We start from the raw sequence: 21,591 nt of genomic DNA on the forward strand, positions 1-21,591 counted from the left end.
TTATACTGTTCGTTAAAATTAAATAAAAATACATACATGCTAATGACAACATTCTAGTTCACTGCAGGAGAACGAGGAAAAATGGAGAACGGGTAATCACTGTTATTGCATGCGATCTTTCATTCGGAAATATTTTTTACATCCACTGATAATAATTTTGGCTTGCTCTTTTATCCTCATTCATATATTTATATCCGTATTTAATTTAGAAATAAAGTCTCAAATATGCTTTTGAGGAATATTTATCTCTCAATCATCATTGTATTGCATTTCATAAAAAAACTTGGCCCCACGACAAAAGCTACGGTAATTTGATCATCAAACTAAGCCTTTCAATATCATCTTTCTAAGACTAATATTTTTGTAAGGTATTGAGTGATAACTGATATAGTCATTTTATGTTCTGTAAGTAGTCTGCCATCCTGTTATGAAGAGCTCATTGATTTACATTTCAAGCTGTCAGAATTTCATCTTTTGGAAATATAAATATCAGCAACTGCTCTATATTGTGGGTGACACGGTGACTAAGTGTTTAGCACTGTCGCCTCACAGCAAGAAGGTCGCTGGTTTGAGTCCCGGCTGGGTCAGTTGGCATTTCTGTGTGGAGTTTGCATGTTCTCCTCATGTTGGCGTGGGCTTCCTCCTGGTGCTTCGGTTTCTCCCACAGTCCAAACACATGTGCTAAATTGAATAAACTAAATTGGCCATAGTAAATGAGTGTGTATAGATGTTTCCCAGTACTGGGTTGCAGCTGGAAGGGCATCCGCTGTGTAAAACATATGCTGGAATAGTTGGCAGTTCAATCCGCTGTGGTGACCCCTGTTGAATAGAGACTAAGCCGTAGGAAAATGAATGAATGAATGCTCTATATTTCATGCTTGTTTTTATTTGAGCCTCGGAATAAAACATATTGTTTGAGCTCTTATATGTTTTAATATATGTGCCAAAATACTTTGTTGTGTTAAGTATAACACTGAACAACAAAAAAGATTTTGTTTAAGGAAGATTCATTTAACTATTTAATTTTATTTCAAATGTCAGGCGTTACTGGGTTTAAAATTCACTAAATGAATGCAGAAAGAAGTGCTATTTTTCCCAAAAGTGACAGTTCACCCAAAATGTATTTTATTATTATTTTTTTTAATTAATTTTTTATTTAATTGTATTTTTATTTATTATTATTATTATTATTATTATTATTATTATTATTATTATTATTACTATCATTATTAATATTTACATGTATTTTGTATTTTATACTTGCATTAATATTTATTATATTTTTTTATTATTATTATTTTATTTATTATTTACATTTATTTAATTATTTTTTATATTTTATACTTATATTAATACTTAATATATTTTTATTTATTATTATTTATTGTTATGATTATAGTATTTACATTTATTTATTTATTTATTTATTTAATTTTTTATTTTATACTTGTATTATTGGTTATTATTTTTATATATTAATATTATTATTAATATTAATATATTAATATATTAATATTAATATTTATATATTGATTATATTATTATTATTATTATCGTTAATATTATTATTATTATTATTATTGTTATTATTATTATTATTTACATTCATTTATTTATTTATTTTATTATTTTATACTTTATTATTATCATGTATTATTATTGTTATTATTAATACTAATAATAATAATATTATTTTATTTTTATTTGTATTTTATTTATTAATACGATTATTATTATTATTATTATTATTATTATTATTTATTGTTGTTGTTGTTATTTATTATTATTTGTTATTTTTATTATTTATTATCATTTATTATTATTATTATTATTATTATTATTATTTACATTTATTTATCTTTTTTATTTTATACTTGTATTATTTATCAATAATATTATTTTTTATGATTATTTATTATTATTATTATTTTATTCCTATTAAAATGACTTACTATTTACTCTTCTTCAATTAGATTTTTCATCTATTGAACACAAAAGAAGATATTTAAAAAAATGTTAGAAACCGGTAACCATTTACTCCATAGAAAATAAGTGCCATCTAAATCAATGAAGTCAATGACTACAGTTTTCAACATTTATCAAAACATTTTTTGTGTTCAATAGAAGAAAGAAAACTGAGTAATGGTGAGTGAATAATAGGTGAACTATCCCTTTAAGAATGCCCAACTGCAGATAAAACTTTGGCATAAAAGTTTTAGCCAATAACTTAAAAACAATGTGGCGTCTTGAAACTGCTTGCTTTCTAAATCAGTGCCCAAAAACACATCTGCTGTGTCCCGTGATTGTTTTTCTAATTGCTCGAATTAGATGTAATTACAATTTCAAGACAAATTCCCCATGACCTCACAAGAGGAGTCACATTCACAGCATATGCATTTCAGAAAGGACACAATAGTGAGCGTTCTGTGTGTGTCCTCGTTGTCACGAGTGTAGCGAGTCTGTGCGATATCCGCTGTAATTACATCTCTCCCTCAAACCGACCTCTTCAATTTGCCTCAGAGTATTGCACCAGAGGATTCTTCATCCAGTAATAGAATTAAACAACAGTGGCAGCGGTTGGGGTTGGGATATTTAATGTCTTATATGAAATATTAACAGACTTAGTGGTTTTAATCGCCTTTCTCACTATATTAGAGCCTTCGCTTCCTCACTGTGACACTCTTGTTCTTGTTTTCTCCTCGGGAATATCATACTGTCTAGTAGACCAAGATTTCAGAAGAGGACAGTTATTACTTTACTAAGTAATTGAAGGATCACATGTAATAACGGTGATTACCTGTTCTCCGTTTTGCCTTGTTCTCCTGAAGTGAACTTGGATTTTGGGTGCATCACTGTTTATTGTACAGAAACAATGAGCACGATGCAAAAAATAAAAAGAAAAGTTTTTGCTTCCAGTCTTGTTTCTAGTAAAACATATTGTTGTTTTAAGAAATAATAAGTCAAAATTATTTCCTCCAATTTTAAGTGGTTTTCCTTAAAACTAGAAAATTTGTGTGTCTATGGGGTACATAAAATTTTCTTATAAATACCCTATTGGCAGATTATTTAGATTGTTTTAAAGAAAAATGTACTTAATTTAGAGCTATTATTTCCGAAAACAAGACAATATTTTACTTGTCTAAAAAAATGCTTCTTGGTTTATCTAGCACGTTTTCAGTTATGTAGCAAGCAAAACTTGGCATAATGTGCAATATTTCATGCATGCAAGGATCGCTGGTCTCACTCTCTCACACGCTTTGTTCTAAAGCCACTACTGTATGCTTAGTGGTTGAATTACACTTATTATTAAGCCACACTTGCATGCTATTTCAGACCGAATATCCAGAGTAGCGGTAAACAGTATAGAGAGCGCGTCACAGGCTGGCATTATTCAAAAATTAACCAATGCGATTATAAAACCAATTTAGCTCAGTAAAGCAGGCTAGGCGCAATGGCACTATTTACTGATGTTTTGTTGTTAAACGAAATAAAAATCGTCATTATCGATGGTGTAACAGGTCTCTTATGAAACTGAAAATAGTCACCGCAATCGTTCGCCGGAAGATTTCAGTGGCCGAACAACACTTCTGTGCATATAACCCATTCATAACAACACAATCTACTTCAGCTTTGCGTGACTAAAAGAGTTTTAAAACAGAACACAGAACACAAATCTTTCAGCCATGGTGTCGTCCTTCCTCCAAAACTAACTCCAATATTGATTCAGGATTTGTAAAGGTTTTGATTCAGCATTCATTTTTACTACTGTCACTCTCTCGTGTGCAGGTAAATGCGGCGCTCAGTTAGGGCTACTTATTAAATTATGGGAATCATCAGCCTGACAAAAACTGGATAAACTTTTTTTGTCTCATGTCTTACCCAGAATATAAAAATACACATAAATACATTTAGATGGTTACTTTAATCATTACTATTGGAATCTGAAGAGACTTTCAACCAGCACAACAAAAAAGCTTTTCTGAAGACAATCACCCACTGCACCTTTAAAATGCAAGAAGATTAAAATCCAAGTTAAGTAAAGGAGAACGAGGAAAAGCGGAGAACGGGTAATCACTGTTATTACAAGTGATCCATCAAAAATATGTTTTACCAGTCTAAAAAATGCTTCTTGATTTAAGAATTTTGCCGTATTTGGACTAAAAACAAGACAGAAAGGTAAAGTAAAAAATCTTCTGTAAGTTTCTGTGCATTAAGATGTGAGAGAACCAAAATCCAAGTTTAATAAAGGAGAATGAGGCAAAACGGAGAACGGGTAATCACTGTTATTATGTGCGATCCTTCAGAAATATGTTTTACTTGTCTGGAAAATGCTTCTTGATTTAAGAGTTTTAAGGTATTTGGACTAGAAACAAGACAAAAACTCTAAGTTAGAAAAGCTTTTGTAAAGTTTCTGTACATTAAAAAAGCCAGACGACCAAAATACAAGTTCACTGAAGGAGAACGAGGTAAAACGGAGAACGGGTAATCACTGTTATTACACGTGATCAATCAGAAATATTTTTTACTGGTCTCACTTTATATTAAGTGTCCTTAACTACTATGTACTTACATCAAAAAATAAATACAATGTACTTACTTTGTATTTGAGAACACGTGGTGCTCTTGAGTTGGGATAGGGGTTGGGTTATGGACAGGTTTGGTGGTGTGGGTAGGTTTATGGGTGGGTTAAGGTGTAGGGAATGGTAAGCAGTGTATTTACAAATGTAATTACAGAAGTTAATTACAGATGTATATACATACAGGTATTTAATCAAGCAGAAGTACACAATAAATACATGTATTTACACAATAAGTACATTGTAACAAACTATTAATTCCTGTGTAAGTACATATTAGTTAAGGCCACTTAATATAAAGTGGGACCTTTTTACTCGTCCAGAAAATGCTTCTTTATTTAAGAATTTTAAAGTATTTGAACTAGAAACAAGACAAAAAACTTCTGTAATTTCCTGTTAAGTTTCTGTACATTTAAATGCAAGATGACCAAAATCCAAGTTCATTGAAGTAGAACGAGCTAAAACAGAACGGGTAATCACTGTTATTACTGTACATGTAATTGTTCAGAAATATGTTTTACTGGTTTGGAAAATGCTTCTTTTTTAAACATTTGAGCTAGAAACAAGACAACAACTCCAAGAAAGAAAAGCTTCTGTAAGTTTCTGTAAAGTTTCTGTACATTTAAACCAAAATCCAATTTTACTGAAGGAGATTGAAGGAAAACAGAAAACAGGTATTCACTTACATGTCATGACATATGATTATTCAGTATGAAATATTTTAGTTGTTTGGAAAATGCTTCTTGATTTCAAGAATTTTTAGGTATTTAGGGTAGAAACAGGACAAAAACTCAGAAAAGCTTCTGTAAGTTTCTGTATATCAAAATGCAAGACCACCAAAAAAGGAGAATGAGGGAAAATGGAGAACGGGTCATCACTGTTATTACATGTGATCCTTTAGAAATATTTTTTACTTGTCTGAAAAATGCTTTTTGATTCAAGAGTTATTAGGTATTTAGGTTAGAAACAAGGTCTGTGGTCCGACATGTCAGCTTTATGATTAATCTACAATAGCAGATAGAGCTTTTTGCTTTTAAAAGAGTGAACTTTTAGAAAAACACTTGGTTCAGCTGCTCTTTGGTAGGGAAAAAAATCTGGTTTCTGGCGAGAAAAAGCTCTTACCAGGCCTCCAGGCAAAATGGATGTACAGTACAAGTCTCCCGAGGTTATTCAGAAAGTAGTCATATCCTCTTAAAAAGATCTTCTGTGGTTTTACAGCTGTTCAAAGACAGAGCTGCTCTCTTAGCCCACGTCTTGTCATTTTCTTTTTCTCTGCTCTCGCTGAGGTGGTTGCCGCTGTCTTCTGCTAAATGTCGATTCTGAGACTATCGCTGGCCAAAAATATGTCAGACTGTAGTCTGGAGTCTTGAACTTTATACAGCGGTGCTCATATTCGTGTTATTATCCTAAAATCAGAGGAAGAAAAAAATCTGAATCCAAGTCTGACAGCGCAAATATGCAAATAAGAATGTTAAGCCAAGGTTTAAGAAAGTACAATGTGAAACATCCGCCTTATTGTTAGGATTAGTTGCTAGCCCTGTGAAAATTATGAGTCATGAAAATAATTATGCAATGTCAAACATGAAGCAAGGCAACCCTGAATATTGTCCAAAAACGTAATTTTACTCATTATTTCCTCAACCTCAAGTGTTTTCAAACCATTATATGTTTCTTTTTTTCAATATTTTGAACGCAAAAGAAGATTTCTTTCATTTAAGGTGACATTTACACCACCTGACACCACCTGTTTTAGGAAAAACAAGTAATAAATTGAGTTCTAGTTGATCATTTGGTAGCAGACGACTTATCAAGACTCTTTGTGTTCATCCTCAACGCCTCCTCCTTCATCTTACCCCAGACATGATCAATAATGTTCATGTTTGGTGACTGGGCTGGCCAATCCTGGAGCACCTTGACCTTCTTTGCTTTCGGGAGCTTTAATGTGGAGGCTAAAGCATGAGAATGAGCGCTATCCTGCTGGAGAATTTGCCCTCTCCTGTGGTTTGTAATGTAATGGGCTGCACAAATGTCTTGATACCACAGGCTGTTGATGTTGCCATCCACTCTCCAGATCTCTCGCACGCTCCCATACTGAATGTAACCCCAAACCATGATTTTTCCTTTACCGAACTTGACTGATTTCTATGAGAATCTTGGGTCCATGTGGGTTCCAGTAGGTCTTCTGCAGTATTTATTATTGGTTGATCTTACAACTGGGATTGATGACAAAACTTTGGTCAGATGGCGCACACTTGTTCCATGCGCTTAGTATAGTAGTTACAATGATTTATATACTATTACATGTAACTAACTCTAAATCTAACCCGCAATATAACCCCAAACATATAAAAAGTACACGTAATTAATTAATATTACACATTAGTTAAATGAATAGCATTGCATGCAGTTGTCATTAACTTCAATAGTGGAGGTAAAAATACTTCGGAAGTTAATGGCAACTGGTTTCCATCATTCTTTAGTCCTTTATATTGAAATAGTCATTGGAAAAACATGGAGTGCATCTGAGGAAGAACTTTTCAATCAATGTCAATGAAGTTAACTAACAGTATATGGTTCTGCTGCTCTTCTGGTACTTCTTATAAAGGTTAAAATGACAACAAAGCATAATATCACAGTGAAAAAGCAGCTCTTATGTTCAAGATGGTATTCAGCTAACTAGCATGTCAGTCGTCTTCACATTAAAGCATGTTTTTCTTACACACTGCTGTGGTTTGCAGTTAAGAGGAGATCACACTTGAGTCGCACCTGAGAACAACTAACACATTTCATCTACACTTGCTGTCACATTAAATGTCGAATAATTACTGACAGAGTACACATTTAAATAATACAAATAAATACACTTGTAATTACTAGAAATTCCTATTTTAATTAGGCAATCGCTATATGCCGGAATAATTGGTGGTTCATTCCGCTGTGGTGAGCCCTGATTTTTAGGGGACTAAGCCGAAGTTAAATAAATGAATGATTATATTATAAATCTAGTAACGTGCTATTCTGTTATGTGACTGTAGACCCTTTAACATATCGGATGGTTCATTAGGTTTAAGAGCGGTGTTTAGGAAGCTTTTGCACTCCTTTACTGCCACATTAAAGCCACATATAATCCACGGGTAAAGCAAATGTAGCGTTTAGCCTGCCAGTGTATGGTCTAATCCTGTTTTTGCTCTGTCTGCATCCTGATTGATGTAGTTAACTCATGTGCTTCCTCTTTCTTTCAGAGATCAGCAGGGTACGAAAGGACATGTACAACGACACGTTAAACGGCAGCACGGAGAAGAGAAGCTCCGAGCTCCCGGACGCCGTCGGCCCCATCGTTCAGCTCCAAGAGAAACTCTATGTGCCTGTTAAGGAATATCCTGATGTGAGTCTCAAAGCCTAAACACACCGACTGACACGCTTCCCTGCAGATGCGCATGTATTTACGGTTTGTTTTTGATCACCAGCCACTGTGGCTAGTAGTTTTCCGACGCTACTAGCCACTCGCCAATTTCACTAGCCACAATTTTGTTGTTGGGGAAATATATTTTATGTGCATAAATTAACTTTGACATGCTTAAATTACTTGATTTAGACGTGTCATGTTCTCACGCCTCCTCTTTCATCTAACTTTTTCGTGTGTTGTGTTTGAAGACTCGTATTTGAAGGTCAGTCAAATATGATTTCAACAAATCTCTGAATACAGCACACACTCAAGCTCTTTACTGAACGTCAGTGAGTAAATGGAATAGTAAATAACCGTGCGCTGCTCCTCGGTATGGCTCTTATTTAATTACACAGACATACAAGTCAATGTAATCTAGTTTTCCTTGCATTAGGACATGGGCCCACATCCAGTGTATTGATTTCATTAAGACGTACTGAAGAAGTGAGGCTTGCACAAAGTGTTTGAGTCCATTTTATGAGTCCATTTAATTTATTGTGTTATTAAGCTGATGGTTTGTGGTCGACGGCCGCTGTGCGTCTGAGCAGCATAAATCTAGGAGGTTCTTTTCTTAGCCAAATGCTCTTCAAGTGTCAGTATAAGCATCTAAAGCATTTGTTCATTTAAACCTTAGGGACTTATTTTTAAAGGGCAAATTATCTTGAGAGCGCAATGTTATGAAAGTGGAAAGTTTTGAGAGAGATCTACTTACTGTAAAGTGACGAATACAGACGCAGCAGCTAATTTTTATATAGACAAATGCAGTACACATACTGTACCACATGTGATGATTTTACACCATGTAGGCTTTGTGAGAGCATTCACACTGCATGCACAGCAAGGTGAGCGCTTCATTATAAACACAGCTATAAATTTGCTTCGAGAACTTGGTTATTTTTTCGTTTTTTAATAAATGTATAGCGACACGGTGGCTCAGTGGTTAGCACAGCAAGAAAGTCGCTGGTTTGAGTCCCAAATGGGTCAGTTGGCATTTTTTGGCCGCGAGGGCCGGTGTTTCTAGCTGCTTGCACTCTCAGCAGTGGCACTTTTTTTTCATTTATTTATTTATTTGACCCTAGCCTCACTCTTTTTATTCATTTGCAGCAGCTCCGCTCTTCTTATTTATTGTCTCACAGCCCTATTAGCAAAACGCAGCCTGCAGGGTAATGATGATGTAGCTATCTTTCCGGCCACAAAAGCATAACAGTTATTTATTAAAGTTTCAAATAATTAAAAAATAAGCATTTGACAAAAACACACACATACTCTAGATAAAAATAGAAACATGCTTGTCAAACACAGGCACATACTGTGTCAATTCTCAATACAAAAGTTTAAAATAATTATAAAAAACAAAAATAAAGTCGGCAACACTGAAAATCCAAAGGATCCAATCTTTTATTGTTATAATTATTATCTACTTAAAAAAATCTCATGACAACAAACTTTTCTATTGTGTTTCTTATATAAATTCAGAGGTGGAAACTCAGCTCTGAAAAATACTTAGCAACAAACTCACAACCTGGGGCCTGAATATCCAATATATTAAATATATGCAATATCCAATAAATAAATATACTTAAACAAAAGCGAGGAGAGGCTCACTAGCTAACAATGTAGCTTTCAAGTACACAGTTCAAGATAACAACAATATAACTTAAAACACAGCCTTATTTTAGAAACCCTCAAAAACATTTGAACACATTTTACTTACTCATTGTAGATTCTTATTTAAAGCCTAAAACACATCTAACTCTACATCTAATTTAGAGAATAGAGCACACTCAGCAGTAAACAAATCAAACACCTGGCTCCCTTAAAGGGCCAGCATTTTCTGAAAACTTTAAAATAAGACAGCCTGTGAGAGTTTGGTGATTCCTAAATCATTGTCTTCTGCCTTTAAAATGCACATCTCTATAAACAGCAACATAAAGCATCAGAGTAAATGGGACAGTAATGGTTGAACAGTAATTTGCCATTTATTGTCACAGTTACTACCTGTAATGTGTACATGAAGTAAATTACTGTAATTTATTCTTTGCATTACACAATTTTATACAAACTCTACTCCTTTTACAGTAAAATACTGTTTCCTTTCATTACAGCAAAACACTGGCTATTTTGCAGTTATTTACTGCATAATCTACAGGGTAACAGTGCAGTTAAGCTTTAACCCTAATTAAACACACCTGATCAAACTAAATCTAAAGGTAGTGTGTTGAAGCAGGGCTGGAACTAAATTCTGCTAGGCTGTGGCCCTCCAGGAGTTTGACCCTCCTGGTGCATAGCAGTGCATAGCATATTTTCAAAGCAACTGCCTACATTTATTACAATTATGCACTTATTGTTTAATAAAAACAATAAAAATATGCAAACTTCATCCATAGCAAAAATATAATAATAAATAATCTGATCCTCATGTCGTTCCAAATAATAATAAAAAACACAAAAATTACATGAATAATACATTTATTTAGAAAAGCCTTTATACTATACTGTTAATGCCACTTTACTTACTTCATTTGAAGTTTTCCATACAAATTCATTGAGTCTCTGCAAACATGTGTGTACGTGCTGTTTAAGATATATATTTGTTTTAAATAACACATTTTTACTAGTAATTTAGCAAAATACTAATATTCAGTTGAAAGTGCAATTTAAAAGCTTAACCATAGGTTAAATTAGGCAAATTAGATTAATTATAGAAATGTAAACAAAGATATAAGAATTATTGTGACAGTTTTTTTGCTCTGTGTGAATATTTTTGCCTTTAAATGCATCTCGTCCATATCTTATGCTTAGCTTTTGATGATCTCTGTGGCATTGGTTGACTCCTGATACTCAACGTTAAAACATAAAAGAAACTAAACAAAACACAAGAGATGGCAGCAGTGAAATTCAGCTTATCATCAATGCAATGTCCCACTCTCCCCTCAATACTGACCATTCACATATCAAAACTAAACAGTATATATATATATATATATATATATATATATATATATATATATATATATATATATATATATATATATGTGTTTGTATGTAGATACATAACAATATATATGTGTATATGTATGTTTGTATGTATGTATGTTTGTATGTATGTATGTATGTATGTATGTATATATGTATATATATATATATATATATATATATATATATATATATATATATATATATATATATGTATATATATATATATATATATATATATATATATATATATATATATATATATATATATATATATATATATATATATATATATAAATTCTGTAGTGGAAAAAAAAAAAAAAAAAATATATATATATATATATATATATATATATATATATATATATGTTTGTATGTATATACAATATATATGTGTATATGTATGTTTGTATGTATGTATGTATGTATATATATATATATATATATATATATATATATATATATATATATATATATATGTGTGTGTGTGTGTGTGTGTGTGTGTGTGTATATATAGCAACATAAAGCATCAAAGTACAAGGGGCAGTAATGGTTGATCAGTAATTTACAATTTATTATGACAGTAAATTTCTGTAATGGGTACATAAAGTAAATTACTGTGATTTATTCTTTGCACTACAGAATTTCCTACAAATCCTGCTCCTTTTACAGTAAAATACTGTTTCCTTTCATTACAGCTAAACACTGGCTATTTTACAGTTATTTGCTGCATAATCTACAGTAAGGGTTAACAGTGCAGTTTATGCCTTATATTTTGGGGTCTATTTTTTTAATTCACCATGCTTGCACTCAAACTGAATAATTAAAAACCTGTTTACATGTTCTGTAGCCTACATATTTTGGAATATCAATTTTCTCTTTGCAGCGATTCTTGTTAAACACACTTAGCATGCATATCCTGTGCATTTTGTGCATTTATAGAACTTTTTGTGTGAAATTATATTATTTTGTCCAACAGAAGTATGTTGTCACCGTATTTGAGAATGCGGGTCAATTTAATTGAACCGTCACTTATTTATATAACTTTCAAGTGGCTCGTGGTTCATCGTTGCATCAATAGTAACTATTTAACTACACAGTATACTATTATAACCCTTATTTTAGTCCTTGCAAGTGGTGTGAGATCTTTTGTTGTGATCGTTATTTAGAACGCATCACTTTAAAGTGATCATATTTAATCTTGTTTTACGCTTTAACAACTAAATGAAAGCTTAAGTCTGTTTAACTGATTGTATTTTAATTACATTTCGACTTCGATGTTGTAAAAGGAATGTTCTCAAATGAAAACAAGTCACATACTGTGCATATACCTTATTCAAGGTGAAGTGTTTCTTTAAATTGAGCCTCTCTAGGTTTGTATTTACCCCCTGTCGCTCTCTTTGAGTCTTTACACAGCTCTAGTAACAGGGGTGACATTGAATTCTCCCTCGTCTTTCCAGTTTGTGTTGAGTCAGAGCCGCTGAGCCGCATCTCCAACAATCCCGGTCGGTGGTTAACAAATCTTTCAAGCCATCGCCGTCAGATCCTGCTTGCCTAAGGCTCGCAGCCCTGGGGAACCGCGCCAGATCCGAGCTGATTGATCCCAATTAACTTATTCCATCCCAGCTTGATTCCTGCATGGCCAGCACTAATTGAGTCTCTCCAGCAGGGGCGTAAACGCTGTTTGGGATTAGAGACCTCCATTTTGCTGAAGTTTTCTGCTTTGAGGGCTGTTTATGCGTCTGTGTCTCCCGCGGGAAAGGAGCATGCTGTTAAACGCAGATGATGCATGAATGTTTTTTGACTAATTCATGCTTTAACGTATAATGTGGTTAACATAACTAGACATGCTTGCTTGATAATGCACACACCACAAAAAAAATAAAATAAATAAATAAAATAAAAAGAAACACCACTTGTTTTTGAGTTCAAATAGACTTGAAAAGCACCATGATATAGACCCCAGGTGACCAACTCTGTTTCTGGAGATCTACCTACCTGCAGATTTCAGTTGCAACCCGAATCAAACACACCTGCCTGTAATTTCAGGTCTTAATTAAATGGTTTGGCTGTGTTTGATCAGGTTTGGACTTTGGAAGCCAAAACCAAAACTAAATTTTAATTAATTGCACCATCTTAGGGCGACACGGTGGCTCAGTGGTTAGCACTGTCACCTCACGGCAAGAAAATCCAAAAGTATCTGGATGCAGCCTTTATGATGCAAGCTGAGATTGCAATGTCAGACACAATGCACTCAATGAAGCGAGTTTCTCCGGGTGCTCTGGTTTCACCCACAGTCCAAACACATGTGCTATTGGTGAATTGAATAAACTAATGGACTCTATACCGAAACAAACAGAAACTATAACTGCTGTACAAATAATAATGACTTATTTACAGGTGGTGATGGTGAAACTGATTCTTTCCAATATTAATATTCACAATGTTTGAAAAAATAATGAAAGTTAGAAAGACTGGCTATGTTTGGCGTTAAAGAAAAGAGCTAATATAAAAAAAGTCCTACTAATATCAAAAATAACTTCTAATCTTATCTTGCACAGAAAAAGATTTGAAAAAGAAATTCATTCATTCATTCATTCATTCATTCATTCATTCATTCATTCATTCATTCATTCATTTTTCTATTTAATTTAGTTATCTATTTTGTTTATTTATTTATTTATTTATTTATTTATTTATTTATTTATCTATCTATTTCATTTATTTATTTATATATTTCATTTATTTATTTATTCATTTCATTTATTTATTTATGTATCTATCTATCTGTTTCATTTATTTATTTATTTATTTATTTATTTATTTATTTATTTATCTATTTCATTTATTTATCTATTTTATTTACTTATTTATCTATTTTATTTATATATCTATCTTATTTATTTATTTAGCTATTTTATTTATTTATTTTATTTATTTATCTATTTTATTTATTTATTTATTTATCTATTTATCTATCTTATTTGTTTATTTTTATATCTATTTATCTATAAATTTATTTATTTATTTATTTATATCATTTACTTATTTATTTCATTTATTTATCTGTTTTATTTATTTATCTATCTTATATATTTATTTATCTATTTTAATTTATTTATGTATCTTATTTATTTATTTATTTATCTTATTTGTTTATTTTTCTATCTATTTACCTATCAATTTATTTATTTATCTATTTATTTATTTATATTATTTATTTATTTATTTCATTTATTTATCTTATTTATTTATTTATCTATTTTATTTAATTATGTATCTTATTTATTTATTTGTTTATTTTTTATTTATTCATTGATTTATTTATTAATTTGTTTATTTATTTATTTATCTTATTTGTTTATTTTCTATCTATTTTATTTATTTGTCTTATTAATTTAGCTGTTTTATTTTATTATTTTATTTATTTATTTACATTTTATTTAAATTTATTTTATTTTTAATTGTATTCATTTATTTATCTATTTAATTTCATTAATTGTATTTATTTAGTTTTATTTGTTTCTTTACTTTCTTATGTATTTATTGGTTGACTAAGAGGATGGGAACATTTGACAAGCATTATATGAATATCCAAGGTCTGGTATTTAATTTTCTTCTAAGAAGAAAAAAATCGTCTTTAAAAGTCCTTAAAATATGTCTGACTTAATACCGTGTGTAATTTAGCTCCTAAAGCAAATGTATCCTGTTTTAAAAACTCTAAGATATCTGTAACTGAAAGCAAGACAAATGTACTGAGGAAGTAAATGTGAAGAGGATGTTTGAAAGTCAGGAGGGTTGTTCCTCAGGAATGTTTGCATTCTTCATGCCGGCAGTGATGATAATATTAATATTTGATATGAATCCTGTGCGTAATGCTGGAACTTTATAAAAAGCTAATTTCATTTCATATTCAATTACCACTCCGGCTTTCACGGGTATGATGCTTCCCTTCTGCAGCTGTAAAAGCATTGTGGGTAATTTAGCTCTTAAATGTCTGAGAGTTCGCCAACACTGCAGTAAAGGCCGTTATGTGTGTGTGTATGCATGTATGGTGTGTGTGTGAAAAGGTTCTGGCTGCCCTTGCAGGTCTGAAGGACATCCTGGATCATTATTAGTGAGTTTGGGTTCATTAGGAGGTGGAGGATGAGCAATAAAATGAGACGTCCTCAAACAGCTCTCAGTGTCAATGGAGTTCTCTATATTCTGAGAGACCGGAGACTCGCTTTATGATAAAACTACAAGAATAGGCCTATTTTAACAGGATTTTTTATTTGGTTGAGGTAAAGTGTGTCATTTCTGCACCACTAGCTTCACCAGAATGCTAAAATAATGACAATGATATTGGTCAGACAGTCAGAGTGTACTTAAAGTAACTTTAAAATAACGTTTTTTAGATGTTAGTATCAGTTAATTGTAAGGATATCTATTTGTGCATTTAAAAGCAGTGACAAAGCTTTAGCTTCAGTTTGTCATCAAATCTTTCTACCAATCAAATGCTCTCTAGTATTCGACATACACCGCCCCTTTCAAAATGCTTCTCATTTGCATCTTGTTTGATGTGCTTGAGCTCAACTGGCAGAGAAATAATAAAAACAAAACACTATTGGCTGTTTTTTAAGATGGGAGGAGCTACTTGAAGCCCCGGCCACTACTTAAAATTTAATTTAGAAGATATAAACCTGATGTAAACATCCAAAGCTTGCAATTGGTCACTGCTGCCTACATAGATAATTTTTTTGACGCCATCTAATACTTTGATTTCTCATAAAATATTTTGGCCAATCGAATCCTCTCTAGTGTCTGACATGCCCTGCCCCTTTCAAAACGCTTCTCATTTGCATCTTATTTGATGCGCTTAAGCTATTGGCAGAGAAATGCTAAAAAAAACTATTGGATGTTTTTTTTCAGATGGGAGGAGCTATTTGAAGCCCCACCCTCTATTCAAATTTTTCATTTAGGAGATATAAACCTAATATAAACATATAAAGCTTGCATTTTGTCACTGCTGTCTAAATATGTAAAAAAATTTGACGCCATCTTATACTTCGATTTCTTATAAAATCTTTTGCCCAATCAAATGCTCTCTAGTGTCTGACATGCCCTGCCCCTTTTAAAGCACTTCTCATTTGCATCTTTTTGATGTGCTTGAGCTCATCTGGCGGAAAAGTGACAAAAACTAAACACTATTGGCTGTTTTTTTTTATGGGAGGAGCTATACGTAGTCCCGCCCTCTCTTTAAAATTCACATTTAGAAGATATAAATCTGATATAAACATCCAAAGCTTGCAATTTGTCACTCCATCTAAATCAGTCAACCTTTTTTTACATTACCACGTACTTTAGTTTCTCATCAAATCTTCCGACCAATCAGATGCTCTCTAGTATCTGACATGCCCCACCCACCTCAAAGCGCTTATCACTTGCTTTTCATTTGATGCGCTTGAGCTAAACAGGCAGAGAAATTATAAAAAACAAAACACTATTGGCTGTTTTCATTTAAGATGGGAGGAGCTACTTGAAGCCCCGTCCCTTTTTTAAATTTAATTGAGAAGATACAAACCTGATATAAACATCCAAAGCTTGCAATCTGTCACTCTGCCTAAATCGATCAACATTTGTTTACATTACCACATACTTTAGTTTCTCATCTAATCTTCAGACCAATCAGATGCTCTCTACTATCTGACATGCCCCGCCCCCTTTAAAACACTTTTCATTTGCTTCTTATTTGATGCGCTTGATCTCAACCTCTCTCACTGGCAGAGAAGTGATAAAAACAAAACGCTATTGGCTGTTCATTTTAAATGGGAGGAGCTACTCGTAGTCCCGCCCTCTCATCATGACTTAGTTGAGATTACGTCAAACCTCGAAAAAAAAAAAACCCATTCGAATTTCAAAGCACTTCACGGGTCCTTTAAGGTAATGTTGCTGGCTTTTTTGTTAGCAATGACTTGTAGCTTTCTCTGCAGATTACATTTTTCAGTTTTCATAAAAGACTTCTTGACGTAGAGCGTCTCTGGGGAGCCGGTAATCTGTGCCGAGGTCAGAACAGCTCCATATCTCCCAGCAGACATCTGATGGAGAGGGGAATCATGTTAATTGCTGGAGACCCCCTTCTGGACAGTCATTAACTTTAAACTATTAGTCATTAAATATCACAGCACCTCTTCAAAAGATGCCAATTATCACCATCAAAAGGTCGCTCTATGTGTGTAAGACTGTGTGTGGCTGTTGATTGCTCGATTCTGATTGGCTGACAAACAGTTATGCAGTTATTTTTTAGGGAAATGCACAGCTAATGTAGTTAGTTTTGTTAATGAAATTTATTAATTTTCCTTTGGCTTAGTTCTTTATTTATCAGTGGTCGCCACAACAAGATGAACCACCAACTTTTCCAGCAGATGTTTTGCACAGCGAATGTCCTTCCAGCTGCAACTCAGTACTGGGAAACATCCATACACACTCATTCACACACATACACTACGGCCAATTTAGCATCTTCAGTTCACCTAAGGCGCATGTGTTTGGACTGTGGGGGAAACCGGGGCACGCGGAGGAAACCTAAGCCAACACTGGGAGAACATTCAAACTCCACACAGAAATGTCAACTGTTCAAGCCAGGACTTGAACCAGCAACCTTCTTGCTGTGAGGTGACAGTGCTAAGTACTGAGCCACCAAGCCACCCCTTGTTCCTAGTCTAAATAACTAAAAATTCTTAAATCAATTAGCATTTTCTAGACTTATTTGCTGACACACAAGCAGAAACAATGCCTTAATTAATCATATAAAATGGGTGGGTTTATTGGTTAGTTGGTTGGTTGGTTGGTTGGTTGGCTGGTTGGTTGGTTAGTTGGTGGGTGGGTCGGTCGGTCGGTCGGTGGGTTGGTTGGTTGGTTGGTTGGTTGGTTGGTTGGTTGGTTGGTTAGTTGGTTGGTTGGTGGGTGGGTTGGTTGGTTGGTGGGTGTGTTGGTAGGTTGGTTGGTTGGTGGGTTGGTGGGTTGGTGGGTGTATTGGTTGGTTGGTTGGTGGGTCGGTTGGTGGGTTGGTTGGTTGGTGGGTCGGTGGGTGTGTTGGTTGGTTGGTTGGTTGGTGGGTCGGTTGGTGGGTTGGTTGGTTGGTTGGTGGGTCGGTGGGTGTGTTGGTTGGTTGGTCGGTTGGTTGGTTGGTTGGTTGGTTGGTTGGTTGGTCGGTTGGTGGGTTGGTTGGTGGGTTGGTTGGTTGGTGGGTCGGTTGGTGGGTTGGTTGGTTGGTGGGTTGGTTGGTTGGTGGGTCGGTTGGTGGGTTGGTTGGTTGGTGGGTCGGTGGGTGTGTTGGTTGGTTGGTTGGTTGGTTGGTTGGTTGGTGGGTCGGTTGGTGGGTTGGTTGGTTGGTTGGTGGGTCGGTGGGTGTGTTGGTTGGTTGGTTGGTTGGTTGGTTGGTTGGTTGGTTGGTTGGTCGGTTGGTGGGTTGGTTGGTTGGTTGGTTGGTTGGTTGGTGGGTCGGTGGGTGTGTTGGTTGGTTGGTTGGTTGGTTGGTTGGTTGGTTGGTTGGTTGGTTGGTTGGTTGGTTGGTTGGTTGGTTGGTTGGTTGGTTGGTCGGTTGGTGGGTTGGTTGGTTGGTTGGTTGGTTGGTTGATTGTATTTAAAGAACCATTTTATTCAGTAAGGTTGTATTCAGATAATGTGCATTTCAAATAAAGGCTTTTTTTTCATGTTTTGTCTAGAGTATCATTAGGTAATGATGCTGAATATTTAGCTTGATTTAATCACATGATTAAATTACCACTAAATTAAGCAGTTGTTTTGTATATAATATATATATATTATATGTATATATATATATATACACACACACACACACACACACACACACACACACACAGTCACACACACAGTTGAAGTCAGAATTAATTGCCCCCTTTGATTTTTCTTTTTTTTTTTCTTTTTTTAAATATTTCCCAAATGATGGTTAAAAGAGCAAGGAAATGTTCACAGTATGTCTAATAATATTTTTTCTTCTGGAGAAAGTCTTATTTGTTTTATTTTAACTAGAATAAAATCAATTTTTCATTTTTTGAACACCCTTTTAAGGACAATATTATTAGCCCCTTTAAGCTGTAAAATTTTCGATAGTCTACAGAACAAACCATCATTATACAATAACTTGCCTAATTACCCTAACCTGACTAGTTAACCTAATTAACCTAGTTTAGCCTTTAAATGTCACTTTAAGCTTTATAGAAGTGTCTTGAAGAATATCTAGTCAAATGTTATTTACTGTCATCGTGACAAAGATAAAATAAATCAGCTATTAGAAATCAGTTATTAAAACTATTAATGTTTAGAAATGTGTTGAAGAAGTCTTCTCTTCGGTAAACAGAAATTGGGGAAAAATAAACAGGGCAAATAATTCTGTCTTCAATTAAATATTTAGAATAAATAATACATGTAATAAACTGGCTTTTGCTGATAATTACTGGTAAACATTTTTAAATATAAAGTATCATCAGAAATCTGAAAATAAAACTATACTAATTACTAGTGCGGGTAATCGATTAATTGCGATTAACCGCATCCAAAATAAAAGTTCATATTTACAAAATATATTTGTGCATAATGTGGAAAAAATACTTTTAGTTTTGTAAGACCTATTTTAAGACTTGTTTATATTCATGTAAAAGCATAAACAATATTTATAATAACCCATTATATAAATGAGCAATTACGTTAACGTTAACCATATTTGCTCTGCTCAGTATGACAGCCTGATGCATGTCAAAGCGTTGAATCTCCGAAATTATAAATATTTAATATAGGCACTGTTCTTATAAAAAAACTGCTTAGTTGCAATCTTAACAACTACATTCTCACACGAAAGCCTCAAAAGTACATTATGTTGTCCAGCAGCTGCAATACTTGTGAAACTGAAGTGAGTTTATTGATCTGCTGTCACTCTATGTGGGCGGAGTAATACAAAAGGAGGAAGAGCCCGTACGAGTGCAGTCACTGCAGAATATCACATGGCTATCAGCCAATCAGATTCGAGAACCAAACAGAACTGTGTGTGTATATATATATATATATATATATATATATATATATATATATATTTATTTATTTATTTATTTATTTATTTTACATATATATGTATATCTTATGTATATGTTTGTATTTTATGTACTTTGTTTGTTTGTTTGTTTGTACATATATACTTAGATATACACAGTACACATGTATATATGATCCAAATACAAACTTCTATCTTGGAGGCGCTTCATCGGGATTAATCGCTTGACTACACTAATATTAACACATTTTACTGAAGGATTTTCTCAGTAATTGCTCCTGCTCCTGTTTCACGAATGAGTCCAAATGTGCAAGTGAGCGTCCGTACCATCCGCCTCAGCGGGCCTAAAAATCTCGAATTATCTGGTGGCAGGCGGTCGCTGATGTTTCCAGGTCAGGGGCAGGATGACACCATAGATTTATAGATGAGGTATAGCATGAAGGGAAGAGCGCCAAAGAAAGAGTGAGGAAGATAAGCAGCGCGGGACGCGCGGCGGTGATGAATGTGAGGGTATGATGAGGTCGGGGAATCAGGGCAGAGGAACAGTGGCCTGCCCCGTCTGATAAAAGAGCAGGAATGGCCCCACACACACACACACACACACACACTCTCTCTCTCTCTCTCGTCTCCCAGACAGACACGCAGCGGCGCAGAAATTAATTTGCTCCTTCAGACTCGTGCTGTGTCGCCCCTCTCTCGACAGCTCGCACCCGTTCCGATTTGCTGAACAATGTTATTAGGCTGGGAAAGACAGGCGTCCATGAAGAGCGCCGCTGCTTCAGATGATTGTTGCCTTTCAGTCCAAGCTACAAATCTACAGTTATTGTTGAGTGTGTGTGTGTGTGTGTGTGAGTTTGTGTGTGTGTATGTATGTGTGTGGGCTTGGTATTATGTTGTGGGGACTAAGAGTCCCCTCAAGTATAGTATTACCAGTAAAATTTTATCTTTTGCTTGTGTTTGTGCATTTGTGTGTGTGTGTGTGTGTGTGTGTGTGTGTGTGTGTGTGTGTGTGTGTGTGTGTGTGTGCGTGCTTTTGCTTATGTGAGTGTGCACGTTGTTACAGTAAAAGTTGATCTTGTGTGTTTGTGTGTGTTTGTGTTTGTGTGTGTGTGTGTGTGTGTGTGTGTGTGTGTGTGTGTGTGTGTGTGTGTGTTTGTTTGCTTTTGCTCATGTGAGCGTGAACGTTGTTACAGTAAAAGTTGATCTTGTGTGTTTTTCGGTTTGTGTGTGTTTGTGTGTGTGTGTGTGTGTGCTTTTGCTTATGTGAGCGTGCACATTGTTACAGTAAAAGTTGATCTTGTGTGTGTGTGTGTTTGTGTGTGTGTGTGTGTGTGTGTGTGTGTGTGTGTGTGTGTGTGGGTGTGTGTGCTTTTGCATTTGTGCACATGTGCAAGTGTGTGCACACAGGTATGTGTATTCTTGTGAATGTTTGTGTGTAATTACTTGTGTGTTTGTGTGTGCACGTCTTTGTGTGTGTATGCATGCATTTACATGTGTGTTTTAGTGTGTGTATGTGTGAGCATCTATGCATGTGATGTGTATGT

The 21,591-nt window shown here is 34.1% G+C and overlaps 1 protein-coding gene across 1 annotated transcript in view; it reads left to right on the forward strand.

The window, feature by feature from the left end:
- The window catches only part of qkib (QKI, KH domain containing, RNA binding b), a 168,632-nt gene that overhangs the window by 45,393 nt on the left and 101,648 nt on the right, over positions 1–21,591 (forward strand). The window contains 1 exon segment of the mRNA NM_001442972.1: positions 7,820–7,962. Coding sequence (NP_001429901.1) covers positions 7,820–7,962 — 143 coding nt within the window.

Source organism: Danio rerio, chromosome 13 (genome assembly GCF_052040795.2).
Source record: "Danio rerio strain M-AB ecotype USA chromosome 13, GRCz13ab, whole genome shotgun sequence".
Lineage (NCBI taxonomy): Eukaryota > Metazoa > Chordata > Actinopteri > Cypriniformes > Danionidae > Danio > Danio rerio.